Genomic DNA, 17,851 nt, shown 5'->3' with positions numbered 1-17,851 from the left:
GAAGCTCATTTCACTTTGTGCTCTGCCTTTAGGTAATTCATCCCCTTTTTATTTATTGTTATTTGAAAATACACTTAGTTTGTCCTCGACAGGTTGTCTTTGGAGAGGTTGTGGGTTCAGAAACAACTTGATTATCAGAAAAATAACAGGTTCTGAAATGTTTCTTTCAGCTCTTCAATGAGAGAATTAACCTAGTCAGCCATTGGTTTGATCTGTGGACCGACAAGCAACGAAAACTGTTTTTGCATGCCGTGCTCGCCAGGTGCAGCAAATCACAGCTAAAGTAAGTATGCTGTGTAGATACTTTGGGATTTTTTTATTAACCTACTGAAAAGAATATGTTCATTATAAATCACAGGTATTCTAGAACTCTGTAACACCCATTCCATCAGGGGAGCGTACTGCAACATAGGGAGTAAAGCGACACAGTCTTAGGAAACCAATGGCATGCAAAACGTGCACCCCACATGTCTGCTTGACATCCCCTAAATCAGTCCCTTTCTTCTTTGATATAAATACATATTAGCTCAGCAGCCCCAGTGAGCTACTGAGCGCATCCTTGTCCTAGTGAAGATTCTTTTCTTAATCCTTTGGTGGTGCTGCCTCCTGTTTCTTAACTCATTTTTCTGAGTGCCGCTCTATGTTGCACGTTGCAGGCCTTTAAGAATACAGTTTCTGCAGCTTTCAGTTCTCTGAAGGGAACCTAATGACAGGGAATCTTCTTATGCAGTACTTGGAGGACTTTTGGGTCTGACCTTGGAAAATAAAGTTTCAGAACTCACCCTGGGTTGCCCCTGTGTTATCTACAGCTGATCTTCCACCTCTTGAGAGCAAGACCTTACCCCTTGCCATTAACCCCACATGTATTCAAACAGTTGGAAAATATCTGTAGTACTGGAATGGGGATAGGCTTTGTAGTGATTGCCATCTGTTGATCCAATCTGCTTGCTGCAGAGGGGGCAGAAAGCCCACTAGACAGCAGGGCAAATATATATATTTTAAATATATTTTTATTTTATTTTATCATGGTAATTAGCAAATTAGAGTGCTAACAGGCACCTGGAATCTTTGTAAAACATCAGAGGGAAGCGGGACAGCACAACATCCACATATATAGACTCCGCATATGGGATCAAGCAACAGAGTCAAGAAAGGATAACAGTTATGGATAACCTAAATTAAATTACTGTACAGACTTGGAGCAGTATCAAAGTGGAGGATCCGTTGCATCCTCAGTGGGGTCTAGGTCGTAATATTTTAGCCAGCTCCCCCAAACCCTGAGTAATTACGTGAGCATCCCCTTCTGTTATAGGTGTCTTTTTGGCTGCCACACACAGATCCATTACCACCTTCCATTCCCCTAGGTCGGGACCTCTGCCACCCCACCCCTCCCCCCAGTGACATGCTACATTTCTTTTATCCACCACCAGTCCCAGGTTACAAAAGAGGAATTTAGCCTGTGGAACATTCACATCTGTCGGGATAGAGAGTAGAATGTACTTGGACTCGAGAGGAATGTCTTCTTCCTTTATGTTGGGGAGTCCCCGCACCACGTTTGACCAATATGCCTGAATAGCTGGGCAGCCCCAGAGTGTGTGCTAAAATGTACTCCTAGCTCCTTTGCATATCACACAGTCTGGAGATGCCACTCTCCCTATTTTGTGTAGTCATTCACTGTCATAGCAGATGTGATGTAATATCTCAAGCTCTATCAGGTGCAAACTGGACTTAATAGCCACTTCCCTGGGTTGCATCAGGGTCGCCTCTCAGTCCTCATCATCCGTCTCTCCCACATCCCTCACCATCCTGTCTCTCAGTTTACCCAGTGTATCTGACATGTTGTTGTTCTGTGTTTTATAGGTGAGGGAGATTGCCTTTGATTCAAGCTCTTCCCTACCCTTAAGGCAAACGTATTTGTGCATGTCTAGTTTTCACAGCTCCTGTGCTTGCCAAGCATGTTGCAACTGGGCACATTTTAGATATTGGTTCAGGTTCATTTTGTTTTCACCCTGAAGGGAGGAAAAGGACATCCGGTCTCCCTCTTCTAAGAGATCACTGGTCTTGGGGAGATCTCAAGCATATGCCATGCCCTGAAGCCCTTGAGTTTGCCCAGTTTCTGCATCCACGCTCCTTCCCAAATGGGCATTAATCAGGTTACCTTACTTGCCCAGCCTGTACACCCGGTGGCTTTCTTCTAGGCCTCCAGTGCCCCCTGTGTTGCCAACAGCAACTGTCGGATGCCCTTCCCTTTGTACATATAGTGTAGCTGTGACCATGTCCCGACCTGTGCTCGTTCCAGCCTATATGTGGAGTGTCCCTGAGGTGCGAACGTCCACTCTTTTATAACCACCATATGCGCAGCCCAGTACTTGGCCCTAAGGTCTGGGATAGTGATCCCACCATTATATGGATTGATCTGAAGCATCATAATCTCTATTCGGGGTGCTACATATTCTACAGAGTCCTCATGCCCCCCTCTAATTTGGCAAACGTAGCTTCTGGGATTAAATATTATGTATTCTGCAGGGCATATAGAAGTTTGGGGAGTGTGATCATTTTAAAGATTTATTTTACCATGCTATAATTGCAATTGGTACAAAGTTGAGGCATAATAAGACACTACAGGTGATGTTGGTAAAAACAGATCTGTATCTGGTCTCAATTCCACAGCAACAGTACTGTTTGTCTTATTGCAGCAGTACTGTTTGTCTTATTGCATAAATATAAGTATTGTAATGCATAACAACAAAAACAGTAAAAAAAAAAATAGACATAAGTAAGAGCAGCAGCAAGAAACCTGCACAGCACCACATCAGTGTCAGAAAACAGTTCCCCCACTCCCCTGTAATGTAGGAGTAGGGGGCACAGAACACAAAAGGGTGGCAGATGGGGCAACCGGGGGAGGAAGAGGGCGGGAGGAAACAGACAGAACAACTCTCCACATGTTGTTTCCGCCTCGCAGGAACCCACACCAATATAAACACTCAGCTACATCCAGTTTCCAAACCTACACTCTACTCCTCCTCCAGGAAGCTCTCTGGATCTGGGTTTTGTGGGGCAGCAGTGCACTCATCCACTGGCACATCCATATCATCAGTGATCATTTTAAAGAGGGTCACCCTTCCCAACAGCATCAGGACTCCGCCTCTCCTTGAAGTCAATAGTACGCATTTCAGGTTCCTGGACAGACACATCTTCCTAAAAGAAGTCACATTGAATCCCAAATTCTGGAAAGCAACCATTCCCACTTGGAGCCTCCGAGGGAGGGTAGTTGAATTAAATGAGGCATATAGGGGCAAAGCACTGACTTCCCCCATTTTTTGTGATAGCCAGAGTGAGTGCCATAAGTCTCAAATGTCTAGAGAGTGACCAGGACCGTTGTCACACGCTCATTGACATACAGGAATATATCATCTGTGTAAAACAAGACCTATTCCTCCTCTGAGTTGATGCCCGAGACCTTGAATCCCTGGCTATCGGGATGAACTTGGATCATGCATGCCAAGAGCTCAATAGTGAGGGTAAGTAGCAGGAGGGGCAGGGGGCACCCCTGTCGGGTTCCCCTCTCAATTGGGAATGTTGATGAAAGGGTGCCATTCACCCTCACCGATACTGTGGGGGCCTGCTAGATTAGCGATATCCATTTTCTATAGTTAGGGCCAAAAACCAAACTTCTTCAGTGTCTGGTGAAGGAAGGGCCAGTGGATTGCATTGTTTGCCTTTTTGGCATCAAACAAAAGAAATACATTAGGTTCTTCCCTGTTGCGCACCTCACACATCCAATTATGCAACCAATGTAGGTTGAGTCTGGTAGACCTGCCGGACATGAACCTAGATTGATCTCCATGTGTGATCGGGACCACAACCGTTAGAAGCTTTGTGGAAAGTATTGTGCCCAGCCCCTTGGTTTCAGTGTTCAACAAGGAAATAGTGTGATGTGACTCAGAGCTAGTCACAGGTTTATCCTTCTTGTGTATCACCGTGAATGGAGTGCTTTGTAGATCAGGTGGTCATTTCCCCCTTGTCCCAGACCTCTCTGAAAAGCTCCAGCAAATACCATGCAGGTAGCCTGGCGTATCACTTAATGAATCTGTTCAGGAGGCCTTTGGGTCCTGGGGTCTTCCCTGATTTCAGTTTCACAATGGCTGACTGGACCTTGGGGAGTTTGATCTATTCTTCCAGTTCCATTCGGTCTTCATTGTGCACCACTGGCATATCTAGTGTGTCTAGGAATTCCTTGATGCGTTCTGCATCAGCCAGAGGCCGTGCCCTATAGATCGACCCGTAGTACCTTGCAAAGGCTTCTGCTATGTCTCCATCTGTCAAGTTGGCAACCTTGGACTCATCACTGATACACTGCACCCAATGGGCCTCTGCTTCTCTCTTGCTCAACCATGCAAACAATTTGCCGCCTTGTCCTCGGTGTCATACAGGCGATGTTGTATGGCTAATATGTGTTTCTTTTCCTCCCCCTGTGCTCATCGCAGTATTCTGTACAGACCACCTACATTTTGCAGGGGACCTGCGGGTCCACCTGGGCTCGAGTGGGACTGCCCAAGGTGTATCAGCTGCCACTCAATTTTCTCTATCTCTGCTGTCTCACGACACTTCTTGCATGCTAGTATATTCTGTTCCCTAAATCTGTTGACTGCCTTAAAGGCCTCCCAGAGAAATACTAATGAGTCCATCGACCCCTTATTTTCTCTGAAGTAGTGTTCCAAATAATCCCGGAGCTCCCAGGCAACCTCTGTGTCCTGAAAGTCCCATGTATTGATGTCCTCCCCCAAAGTTCCTGGAGACCTACATAGCTCCTGTTCTGGTCCACTCATGTCAGCGTCCCCTGATACAGGGGTTCTTTTTAATCAGTATGGCCACCCCCTAGTGCTGGAAGTGAACCCTGCATGTGCCAAGGTTTTCTATGTGCCCCTGCCCAAGTGTGGCACTGGGTTCCCAGCAGATGCGTCTCTTGAAAAAAAAACTATGTTGGGCTTTAGACAACGTATATGCCGCACAACCAAGCCCCGTTTCACCTTGCTGCCCAGAACGTTAACATTTTGTGACAGTATGGAGTACTGCATGTCCTCCTGAGACCTAACCTATGACATTGATGATTTGTGTAGTAATGCCTAAGTAACTACCCACCTGTGCTGTAGATGTGATGTGCCAATTATGCCCCCCTTGTCTACGAACTGAATGGGAGCTACAAAAAATTACCCAGTAGGATCCCCTCCAACCTGCCTATTCCTCCCCCCCCACCGACCACCCGCCACTCCAGTGAATGTATAACGTTCATGTCAACAGAACAACCACTCGCAAGAGAGGCTAGAGAGGTCTGTAGCCCACCCCTCCACTCGAAACACCAAGAGTTACTCCTACTTCTATAAAATTAATCTTAACAGGAAATGGAAATTGCTTTCCTGTTACCTCAGTCTGCACCCTCACTTCTTAACACTTCATCAATACCCATCCACCGATGAGGCATACAGAGTGTAGGATGATTAGCCTCTTTCCAGCAGCAACGGAGTGTCCCCACATGCCCCATAGGCAGCCCCTCCTTCATAGGACAGTCATACAACAGTGTCTTGCGGTGACGGCGAGAAGGGGGCACAAAGGGGGCCCGTTCCGATGCCCCCTGGCACCTCTTACATTGTCTCCTGCCATGCACTATGTCTCCAACCTGGGTTATTCCACATCTTCGTCATTCAGCCGACTTGCTGGGTCTACTCCTCAGTCTCTCCCTTCTGACACCATCTCCCGAAGTTCAGACGGACTTAACCCCATTCCGGTGGTCCAGCCAGTCCATTTTTTCTTCCGAGGAGCCAAAAAATTGTGGGCACCTTCAGTTTGGCTAGGTATAGTAGTATATATCGCAGGTTAAGTGATCAAAGTTTCTGCTTAACAGCTAGAAATGACTTTCTTTGGGCCTGGACCCTACGGGTAAGGTCACAGAAAATTTAAATTGTTGTCCCTTTGGTCCCTAAAGTTAAGGATTTTAGCAATAATATTCCTTGGCTGCTCCATGAAGAGCATGTTGTGTCAACGCTCTGTGTGCTTGTTCAGTCACAAAGAAGTCAGATAGGGCCCGCCACCCATCAGTCTGGTGAGCAGTCTCTCAAGGAAGAGCTCCATGGCCTCCCCCTCAGCCTGTTCGGGGAACCCCACAAAATGAATATTGCAATGCCTATATCTCCCTTCTGCATTCAAGGTGCTCATCAGAGTGAGTAACTTGCTCTGACAGGGCTCTATCACTGCCTTTACCTCCTGTGTAGGTATCTGCACCTTACCTTCAGTCTCTTTGGAGTGCTCAGAGACTCCATGGAGGTATGTGCACAGAAGGTTTACCTCAATGGTAATTGCATGCATTTTATGCTCCAAGACCTGCTTGGAGCTCTTAAGTGCCATCAGGATTTGCGACCTGAGGATTCCATGCCAGCGGTCTGAGGCTTGCATCTCTCCTCCACCCCCGCCTCAGCTGTTGTTCTGGCCCTGTGAAGTGGTCCATGCGCAATCCCTGTGATTCTCTCACGTCCTTCCCTCATACCATACTGGAGCCCACGTCACATACAGTGCCTTACAGAGCATCAGATCCTCTAATGGACAATGGGGCCATCCAGACACTGTGGGCAATGGGCCTGGGGGTTCCCCCATAGGTCAGAGCCCACTGCACTGCATCATTCCTGAGGAGGACAGGCAAGGGGTGGTAGGTAGGAGCCACATGTCTCAATCCAGTCCCAGGGTGCTCCATGTTCATAAAGTCCTTTTTATTTGTTTTAGGCCTGCAACGCAACCTCACCCAGCCAGGCCCCTGTAGCTAAACTTTCATAAGGCGAAGCCAGTCCCAGCATCAATCCCACATCTGTCAGTGGCTGCCACGTGAGCTGCTCTGTTTGGGACACAGTGGACTACGGATTCTGGCTAAACTGCTTCCACTCCTATTGGGTTCCTGGCCCCTTCACATTGGGCCGAGGTGGCAGGTACAGCTGTGGCCGCTGGTGGTCCGGGACCACCGTTGTTTCTGGGCTGCACCTTCCTCCTCTGTGCCTGTTCCTCCACAACCTAGCCTGATGCCCAGCGCCACCCCGCAGCACTGATCAGCCTTTTGGGGGACTCTCCATGTTCATCACCTAGGGCAGCTTTCTCTGTGGGAGTTGAGGCACTTCAAAAGTTTTCTGGATCACAGGATTTCCCAGAATTGCGGCGGGGTGCTGGGGAGCTCTCCCCTAGCATGTCTTGTCGATCATCTTGCTTGGCCACATCCCCTGACACCAGGGCAAATATTAATAAAGTTGTGGGGAAGGAGCGGCCAATCCTGAAATAAAGATTCTCCCACCCACCAATGGGTTTTCACATTGTTTTTCTGGTTTATCACCAGCCTTCTTATCCTAGAAGGCAAATGTCCACTACATACCAGGGATTGTGAAAAGAAAAAGGAATGGGATGGTAGAGCTGTCATTATACGTAAGAAACTGTGCTGTAATTAGCGCAACTCACACCAGCTACTAAACTCCTTGCTACTTGTCTTCATTTTAGAAATGTGTGGGTTTCTGGGTCCACTTACGAATTTCTCACCTTTTCACCCAAAAATTGCTATTAGGTAGCAACCACAAAAACAGGAAATATTGACCACCACTTAGATCATTGCATGAACTGAGGTGAAAGTAATGATTTATTATAGCTTGTTTCTAATGTTGCGACGAGGCTCATTGAAATACAGCAAATCATTTACAGGTACCATTTTTTTAAAGAAAAAAAACACTTGTTTTCTTTCAGAGCACTTTTTTCAAATTTTTCTAAAATAATCCAAGCAACACTCACATTTTGGCTATTTGGTTCCCTTCAAAGGGCACAACAAACCATAGATACCTTTAGAATCATTGACTGGAGGAAAGATGGAAACTTGGTCTTGATATATGTTTTCTTGAAAAAAGGTTTGGAGTCTTAAGTATGAACTACCCCAAATATCAAATGAGCATTGGCAATGGCAACAGGTCTCGCTTATATAAGAGCTATTAGCTTTGCCAATATGTTTTAGTCATGTTGTATACCAGTATGGCTGTTGTTCAGCAGGGCTAAAAGTTTGTCGTGTAATTATAGTGGTGTGGAGTGAAGTGTCCTAAAGTGGAGTGTTATGGAGTGGAGTAAAGTGTAATGTCATAGAGTGGTGTGGAGTGGTCTAGAGAGTTGTAGAGTTTCATGGAGTGAAAAGAGTGTCACAGTGTGGAAAGGCATAGAGTTGAGTGGAGTAGAGTGTCAGAGTGGATTGGAGTAGAGTGGAGTGGCATAGAGTGTTGATGATTTGCATAGCTGTTTTTACAGTACATAGAGTTGAGTAGAGTGGTGTAGAGCGGAGGAGATCATCGTGGAGTGGCATAAAATGGAGTAATGTTGCAGAGTGGAATGGCATAAAGCGAAGTAGAGTGTTGTAGAGTTGAGTGGCATAGACTAGAATGGGGTGGCATAGAGTGTCATTAAGTGAAGTGGAGTAGTAGAGTGGAGTAGTGTGTCATGGAATAGAGTGGAGTAAAGTGGCATGGAGTGGCGTAGAGTTATGCAGAGTAAAAAGGAGTGGCATAGAATGCAGTGACTTAGAGCACAATGGTGTTGAGTGGTGTACCGTGCAGTGGCATAGCGTGCAGTGGTGCAGAGTAGAGAGGCATTGAGTGCAGTAGTGGAGTGCAGTCTTGCAAAGTAAAGTGCCATTGAGTGCAGTGGCACAGAGTAGAGTGTCAATTAGTGGAGTGGCATAGATTGGAGTGGTTTGTTGTAGAATAGAGTGGAGTAAAGTGGCATGATGTGGCATAGAGGGAGTTGTATAGAGCGTCTTAGCGTGTACCAGTGTTCTAGAGTGGCATAGAGTGGAGTAGATGTAATGGAGTAGAGCATCGTAGAATGAAGTATCTTAGAGTGTAGTGTCATAGAGTGGTGTTTTGTAGAGTGGAGAACAGTGGCCCATAGTGAAGTGGCGTGAAGTACAGCAGTGCAGAGTACATTGGCGTAGAGTGCAGTAGTGTAGAGTATATTGTTTCAGATTAGGGTGAAGTGGTGTGGAGTGGTGCAGGGTATAGAGGAATGGTGAAGATTAGAGTCCAGACGTGTAGCTAGAGTGGCATAGAGTGATGCATAATGTAGTGGCTTGTAGTGTGGAGTTCATTGGCGTAGAGTGGCATAGAGATGACTGGTGCAGAGTAAAGTGCAGTTGTAGAGAGTGCAGTGGGATTGAGTGCATTGACGTAGAGTAGAGTGGTGCAGAGTAGAGTGATGAGAAGTGCAGTGGTGTAGAGTGGCGTAGTGTACAGTGGAGTAGAGTGTTGCAGAGTAGAGTAAAGTGACATAGAGTGTATTGATGCAGAGTAGTTGGTGCAGCATGCAGTGGCGTAGATTGCATTGGTTTTGAGTAAAGTGGTGTTCAGTGAACTGGTGTAGAGTAGAGTGGTGTAGAGTGCAGTGGCATAGGGTGGAGTGGCGCAGAGTAGAGTGGACTGGCACAAGGCAGAGTGCAGTGGCATAGCATAGTGGCATTGAGTGCATTAAGGCATAGAGAAGAGTGGTGTAGAGTGGAGAGTGCAGTTGCGTAGAGTGCAGTGGCATAGAGTAATTGTTTCAGAGTAGAGTGAAGTTGCATAGAGTGGAGTGGTGAAGGGTAGAGTGCAGTGGTGCAGGGTAGAGTGCAGTAGCATAAAGCAGTTTCATAGAGTGCAGTGGCACTCAGTGCATTGTTGCAGAGGAGAGTGAAGTAGAGTGGAATGGTGCTGAAAGGTAGAGTGCAGTAATGTAGGGTAGAGTGCAGTAGCATATAGTAGTTTCATAAGGTGCGGTGGCATACAGTGCAGTGTTACAGAGTAGAGTGAAGTAGTGTAGAGTGGAGTGGTGCTGAGTAGACTGGTGTGGCCTAGACTAGAGTAGTGTAGAGTGCATTAGCATAAAGTAGTTTGGTGTAAAGTAGAGAGGCATATAGTTAAGTGTTGTAGAGTGCAGTGTCATAAAGTGTAGTAGAGCACAGTATATTAGTGTGGCATAGAGTGCATTGGCATTGAGTGGTACAGAGTAAAGTGCAGTGGTATATTGTGTAGTGCCGCAGAGTGGAGTAGAGTAGCGTAGAGTTCAGTGGCGGACAATGCAATGTTACAAAGTACAGTATTGTAGAGTACAGTGGTGTATAGTAAAGAAATGTATAGTGGATTGGATTATAGTGCAATGGTGAAGTGGTGCAAAGTAAAGTGATGTAGAGTGCAATGGTGTAGAGTGCCATAAAGTGCAGTGATTTAGAGTAGAGTGTTGTAGACTATAGTGGCATACAGTGCAATGGTGCAGAATAGACTAGCGTAGAGTGTTGTTTCGTAGAGCATCGTTTTGAGTAAAGAGGTGCAGAGTGCATTGGTGTTGCATGCAGTGGTGTAGAGTGCAGTGACATAGAATAGTGGCGTGGAGTGGTACAGAGGGTAGAACTTAGTGGTGCAGATTGGAATGGCATAGACTGCAGTGGCATAGAGTAGATTGTGTCAGAGTAAAAGTGCAGTGGCATAGAGTGCATTATCGTAGAGTGCAGTGTTGTAGAGTGCAGTGGTGTGGAGTAGATTAGAGTGGCTTATAGTGGATTGGCATAGAGTGCAGTGGCATAGAGTGGAACGAAGCAGAGTAAAGTGGTATAGAGTAATGACATACAGTGCAGTAGAGTGGTGTGGCATAAAGTGCAGTGGTGCAGAGAAGAGTGGCGTAGAGTGCAGTGGCTTACAGTGTAGTGGTGTAGAGTGCATTGGTATAGAGTGGTGCGAAATAGACTGCAGTGTCATAGAGTACAGTGGTGTAAAGTGAAGTGTTGCAGAGTAGGCTGGCGTAGAGTAACATGGAGCGCAGTGGCATAGTGTGGTCAGAGTAGAGTGGCCTAGATAGCAGTGGGGTAGAGTACAGTGGTGCAGAGTAGAATAGAGTGGCAGAGAGCACAGTTTTATAGAGTAGACTGTTGTCGAGTGCAGTGATGTAGAGTACAATGGCGTAAAGTGCAGTGGTGTAAGGTCTTGTAGAGTAAAGTGGCATAGAGTGTAGTGGTGCAGTCTAGACTGGGGTATAGGGCAGTGGCATAGAGTGCATTGGTCTTGGGTAAAGTGGTGTAGAGTGCAGTGTCACAGATTAGAGTGTAGAGGCGCAGAGTAGATTGGCACTGAGTGCAGTGGAGCCGAGTTCAGTGGTATAGAGTAGATTAAGAGTAGAGTAGAGTGGAGTTGAGTTGAGTACAGTAGAGTACAGTGGCATAGAGTAGAATGCAGAGTAGATTAGAGTAGCATAGAGTTTATTGACAATGAGTACACTGACGTAAAGTGGAGTGGGTCAGAGTCCTTATCAGCCAGGCTAACTTGAATCTAGTGGCACAGTGAGCCTGGGACCATCCATCATTTGTTCTTTTTGCATTTGTCGCCCTAAGTGGGAAAGGTATGCCCAGATGTGTGTCCCATGCTTGCTATGCCACAGGATTCAAGCTAGTCTAGCTGCTGATGAGGGGTGATTCCTCGAAACCTATCCCAGGATGCTTGTTTCCGGTCCAGGGAGGACCTGGCCTGGATGTCCGATCTGGACTATTCCCATGGGGAGCAGGGTGAAGATTGATTGCGTATACCTGGGTCCAAACTGAAATGGCTTGGCGAGCAAAAAAACAATGGATTTAGGCCCAGATCTGTGACTGGGGGTGAAGGTTTGACATTGTGCAACATTCCGTCCATCTGTTCTTTTTGCTTCTATCAACTTATGATGCAGGGTGCTGGGACAGGGATATGGTTGTGTGATCTGAGGGGTGACATTAATGTGATTTTAGATGCAGTGTTGGACAGATATAGTACCACTAGGCATCCGCCCCGAAGGTGGCCCACTACCTACATAATGTCCTTACTGATCATGACTTAGTTGATGTATAGAGACTTAGCAATGGGAATGTTACTTGGGATACCTGTACCACATAAACACATAGGACTTCATTATGACTGCAGCGGTCTTTTCCAAAGACCGCCACAGCGGTGGCTGCCGAAAGACCACAGTATTATGACTGCCACCGGATATCCACACCGCAGGCGGTCGGATATCCGGCGGCATTCACAACGACGGTCGGCGGCGTTTAGGTGGTTCTATTGCTGGCACCGCCACGCTAGAAAAACACCGCCCACAGAATTAGGACCAGTAATTATGTGTGGCGGTCCTTTGGTGGTGGGGTGCTGCCAGCGATGGGAGCGCCGGGTCCTGTCCCCTCATGGAGGAGCACCTTGTCGGATGAGGTAAGTGTCGTCCGTAAGGGGAGGCGGGCGGGAGGGTGTCAATGGGTGTATGCGTGTCATGAATATGGTGGGGGAGGGGGAGTGTTTGTGCATGCCTGTGTGTCTGTGTAAATGTGGTGCTGGTGATGCGTGTGTGTATACATGTGGATGGGGGTGTGGATAAGTGAATGGGTAAGGGGGGGTGGTGTGGGTGGGTGCATACATGTTTGTGTGTGTATATGGTGTGTATGTGCGTGCGGTGAGGTACGATTGGGGGGTGGGGGTGTGGTTGTGTGAAGATGAGTGAGGGGGTGGAGGTTGTGTATGTATGTAGTTGAAGGGAGGGGCGGGGGATGGAGAGTGTATGCATGTGTGATGTGTATGGGTGTGTATGTGTGTGTCTAGGGGGTGAATGTTGTGACTGGGGGTGTGTCTGTGTGTGTGGGTGCATGTGTGTGTGGGTCCGGTGGTGTTTGGGGGGTATCCCGGCAATAAGAATGCACGTTGCTGTCGGCAGGATACCTTTCTGCCACCAGGAAAATGCTGGTGGTGTCCTTAGTCAATATTACCTTGGCGGTTATTCGACTCCTGCCAGGCTGGAGGTTTCGTCGGGCTATGGTAAAGCTGCGGGACGGGCGGGACTCAGCAGAATGGCTGTGGCCAAACCGCCACGGTCGTAATATGGCGGTCTGCACTGTCGGTCCTGCGGCGGTGAGACCACCACCATGGCCTAGGCGGTCCATGTATAATGAGGTCCATAATGTGCGGTACCGGATAGACTGTTGGCTGGTCAGTCAGGAGATCTGCTCATGCTTGACCCGCGTTGAGCACCTGCCCAGAACGCTCCCTGATCACTCACTGTGCTACTGGAGCTCTCATTAGAGAGAGAGCTTACAAGTGCGTCTATGTGGAGACTTCCAGTAGGGATGCTGCATGATCTGCCTTATCAGGAGCACGTTTGCACTGCTACAATGGATTACTTCACCCTTAACTCTTTCATTGTGTCTTCCGTGAGCACTGTCTGGGAGGCCTTCAAGATAATAACATGGGAGGTCTGCCAGTCTAAACAATTGGGCATATTGCGGTCCTTGCACGGCCAACTAAGATGCTCAGAGGCAGATGTTAGGGGACTGGAATTGAGTTATGATGCAACTGGTGACGACATGGCAGTAGCGGACATAAAGAAAAAGCTAATTGAATATAATGAACTGGCTGACAGGGTGTTACATTACTTAAATAAAGAAACCAGGGCTAGAGTGTTCGGGGAGGGAGATGGAGCGAGAAAGACCCCGGCCAGTCTCCTCCTGAAGCCTCGAGCTGCCGACTGTATCCATCAGATTGTAGATGAGATGTATGGGGTGCACACTGATACTGGCGGTATTACAGAGACCTTTATATGTTTCTATTGCACCTTGTACCAAACCACGGTCGACCAGACTGGAGAGCATTTAATGGCCTATTTAGGGCACATACAGCTCCTCTGGTTAGACACTGAACACAGGCAATGTCTTGATATCCCCTTCACAGTTAAGGATGTTGTGCAGGTGATCCACGTTATGTCTGGTGATAAAGCACCTGGGCTGGACGGCAGCCACCCTACTTCCATAAGGAGTATGCTTCACCTCTGGTGCCTCACTTGCTTCCTGTCTATGAAGAAGCCTTCAGGACTGGTAGACTTCCACTCTCTCTACGAGAGGCCCTTATTGTCTTTTTATTGAAATCAAGTAAAAACTCGTAAGAGCGGTGAGTCCTACAGATTGTTCTTTAGGATAAATGTGGACAATAAGATACTGGCCAGATTAATAGCTACTGAAGACCATTGTTCAGCCATTCGGGCCAGTCGGGCTTTGTTCTGGGCCGCTCAACTGCCCATAACTTCGAAACACGTTTGCATTGCTCCATACACTAATCCCAGAGCTGCAGGACTTGGTTTTTTTTTGATGCCACAAAGGGGTTCGATTATTTGGAATGGACTTATTTGTTTTGACTATTGGAAAGAATGGGCATCAGTCGCCAGCTCCTGTGGTGTAACAATTTCTCTGTATGGACCCTACCGCACACCCTGAGGTCAATGGTGCGGTGAGCCCCTCATTTGTGGTCTCCATGGGCACCAGGTAGGGATGCCTGTTATTTCCTTAACTGTTTGTGTTAGCTGTAGAGGTATTGGTGGCCCGGTTGCAAGAGCATTACTCAAACAGCAGTCTCATTTACACCGCCACATGCCTGATGATATGTACGTACATGGATGAAATCACTCCTTACATCCTTCACCCGTTATTCAGGAGTTTATTCATTATGGGCGCCTCTCGGGTATAAAAATGAACTGGTCTACATCAGTTTTGTTTCCCCTGATGCCATGCATGGGAAAGGTCAGCACTGAATACCCTTTATGTTGGGTTGATGCAGCCGTTAAATATCTGGGCATATGGATTAGCAGAAACCTGGATGAGGCGTGGTATGAGAATTATGGGGAAATGCTGATATGGTTAAAGGACCATGTGCCCTTTTGGAACACTGGCCAGATTGCAACTACCAAGATGGTCATCTTGCCCAAATTTTTGTATTGTTTCTTAAATATACCCATCCCGCTTCTTTGCACACCTTCAGTCTGTTCTCGCTTCCCTGGCATGGGCAGGTCAACAACCCAGAGTGACTTGGGAACTGCTTACACTCCCCTTCGAGCAAGGCATATTATTGGAATCATCCTATGCCTTCCCAACCGGATGTGGCTGTCGAGCTGGATAATGTGGCTCCTTGCCCATTGATGAACATGATATGTCTTCCTGTGAAGCGACCCAGAGCTGAGGTGGATACTGTTGCACTGTTTAGGTATGGTACCAACTCAGATGTCATGCAACCTGGTTGATGTTCTACACACAGTTCGATCCCTCGTTGCAGAACCTGGCTGTACCTTGCGACTGCAGCTGACAATAATGAGGCGACTGTTCTCTATGGGCAAGTTTCTTACCATCCATGATATACAGACTGACCTGCACTATACCCCACTGGACACACTTTAATTCACAGACTTCGAGCTGCTGGTTGGGAGGTGTTCCTAATTTTTCCTGCTGCTCCACCGGAACTACATTCGCTTGAACTGCTACTCATCGCATCCTCTTTCAGAGAACTCATCACCCAGTTGTATGCCACAATGCAGGAGAAAGCAACTCTATGTAACCTGAGGGTTTGTGATCTTTGGCAGAGAGACTTGGGTGTGGAGTTAATGGGGGAAAAATGGGTGTACTGTTGTACCTTGACTTGTCTTCTTTCTCTGAGTTATCTACTGCACTTGGTGCATTTTACATTTCTTCACAGGCTGTATTGTACTCAGGTCATGCTCTGGCAAATGGGCCTGCTAGATGCATGCTCTCTGGGGTGCTGAATGCGGATTTCCTACACTTGGCATGGCATTTGTAGGTCCTAGGTTGGTGGCCTCTGTACTTAACATTGTGGACACTATTACTGATGGCCAGATTGATAGGACCCCGTTGGTGGTCATCTTTGGTTATGTAAAAGAGGTTTCGTGGGAAGTGCAGCGTCTCATGGCCATGCTCCTTATTCTTGCTAAACAACAGCTTGCTATGCATTTTGGTACACGACCTGTGCCTGTGGCCCAATGCTGGTTGGGTGATGCTGTGTATTGCTGTGACCAGTTGGACGCTTCTTGGGATCTTATGCCCTCCGATTTGAGACATAAGGGCGTATGGCAGTGGTTCCCAAACTTTTTCGACCTGCGGCTTCCTTGACCTATTGGCTGTTGGCCACGGTTTCCCATTATATTACTTTTTTTGGGGGTGGGGCGATGTAAGTCCAGCCTCGGGAGTTTTCCATTATTCTCCCTGAAAATAATTGAGATGAAACCAATGAAGATATTACACACACAAGACAAGGGCTTTGAATTAGCCCTCTTCATCGATTAGTCTGTTCAATTTTCGGTTCCACTTTGCTCCCACCCGCCGTAGCATGTAACAAAAGATAATGGTTCAACCCACTTCATCCATTAGGTATCTTGCAATGTGAGTGACCACATTTTGCCTGATCACATGTACATAGCTGACTGATAAGGAGTGCACTTCAGTGCCACAGCTGGTGCTCTTGCCTGCTCGGCCAAACATATGTTTAGATTGTTTATACTTTGGCATGTTGCATATGTTTGCAAGTAATAAATAAATAAAAAGCTCAAGCGTACCAATGACAGACATACTTTATACTGTCTTTTCGAAAAAATACTTGAGTTTGCAATGCTTGTAAAAGAACAAAGATGTAATTCTTGCTGCATGTGCACAAATATACAAAAATGCACTGTTCAGCCCTACTTTAAAAGGCATGCTGCACATAAATTTCTACTGAAATGGGTTCAGTACCATTAAAACTTTCCAGAAAAAGGAACAGAGTGTTGTAACATATGTACAGAATTCAGTTTAAAACTATTGTGCATTCCTCTGAAAAATTTAATCTGGAAGGGAAATGTACCTGAGTATTTGTATTGCTGTTTTCCTTATTCATTTGATGTTTAAGGTTGCAATCACTGTTTGGGGTAGAAAAAGAAAGAATGTCACTGAGGGGAGTGTTAGAAGCTAGCCACAAGTTTTGTTTTTAGGAGGTAGATTTTGGGCATTGTGTCAAATTAACATGCATTAGACAAATCTAGAGGATGGCTCAGTGGGTTGAGCGGCTAAAACAAAAAGCTACAGTTACGCACCTGCTGCTTACATGTTTTTTTGGACTGGAACACGGTTATACTATTTAATTCACATGTATATCCTAAGGGAAATTCATGCAAGAATACATGGAATGAAAGCGGCAAACTAGCTCCCAAGCTAGATCTCATGTTGCTGGCTTAAAGTAGAGAAGAAATGTATAGTGCAACTCCGCAATGGAACACTGTGTTGCTTTTAGCGGAGACATGCCAGTGCCCGCACAGGGTAGTACAGATCAAATCATCTCTGATGTAGCATCTTGAAGAAGGAGAGGGCCAATTGATGAGCGCTTCTCTGAATAATCTGCCAGTTGCATTAGAGGAGGGAGATTTGATGTTACTGTACAACTTAATCTCCACTAATTGTGAAACCCACCTGATTTATGTTCACACCTCATTCCTTTTCATCTCTGCAGATTAGAACTACTCTAGTGGGCTAGTTCTTTTAACACAACAGAATACTTAAGGTGGTCATCTCAGTGAGCCCGATTGCGCCACTTTTGAACCCTTTGCACTACATCGCCAGGCATAATGTAGGTAAAGGTGGCATTCCCCCCACTAGGGGGGCCAAAAACATGCCGCAAAGAAATCTGTCAGATTTCTTTACAGCATTTTTTTCCAGAACTTTTAACACCTGCTCAGAGCAGGCGTTAAAAGGAGGCTTCCATGGTTGCAAGGGCCTCTGGGTGCTTTGCAGGTTTAGCATCAAAAATGTTCATGCTAATCTTGCAAAGAGCTTGAGTAGTGTAAAATAAATTCTGACGCTAGTGCCCTAACTACCGCCATGGTGTGCCGTATTTTAAATAAAGCGCACACATGGTTACATTAGGGGGGGCGCTAAGGGGCACAAGAAAAGTGGTGTAGCACTGTGTGTAGCAGCACTTTTTTCTAGTATGCCACATGGGGCATATTT

At 46.7% G+C, this 17,851-nt stretch overlaps 1 protein-coding gene across 1 annotated transcript in view; it reads left to right on the top strand.

The window, feature by feature from the left end:
• Positions 1-17,851, top strand: part of ECT2L (epithelial cell transforming 2 like) — a 502,849-nt gene that overhangs the window by 98,225 nt on the left and 386,773 nt on the right. The window contains exon 3 of the mRNA XM_069234316.1: positions 171-283. Coding sequence (XP_069090417.1) covers positions 171-283 — 113 coding nt within the window. The remainder of the gene's footprint in view (positions 1-170; positions 284-17,851) is intronic.

This window comes from Pleurodeles waltl, chromosome 5 (assembly GCF_031143425.1).
Source record: "Pleurodeles waltl isolate 20211129_DDA chromosome 5, aPleWal1.hap1.20221129, whole genome shotgun sequence".
Lineage (NCBI taxonomy): Eukaryota > Metazoa > Chordata > Amphibia > Caudata > Salamandridae > Pleurodeles > Pleurodeles waltl.
The sequence above is the reverse complement of the archived record's forward strand: the minus strand, read 5'-3'. Positions and strand labels throughout refer to the sequence as shown.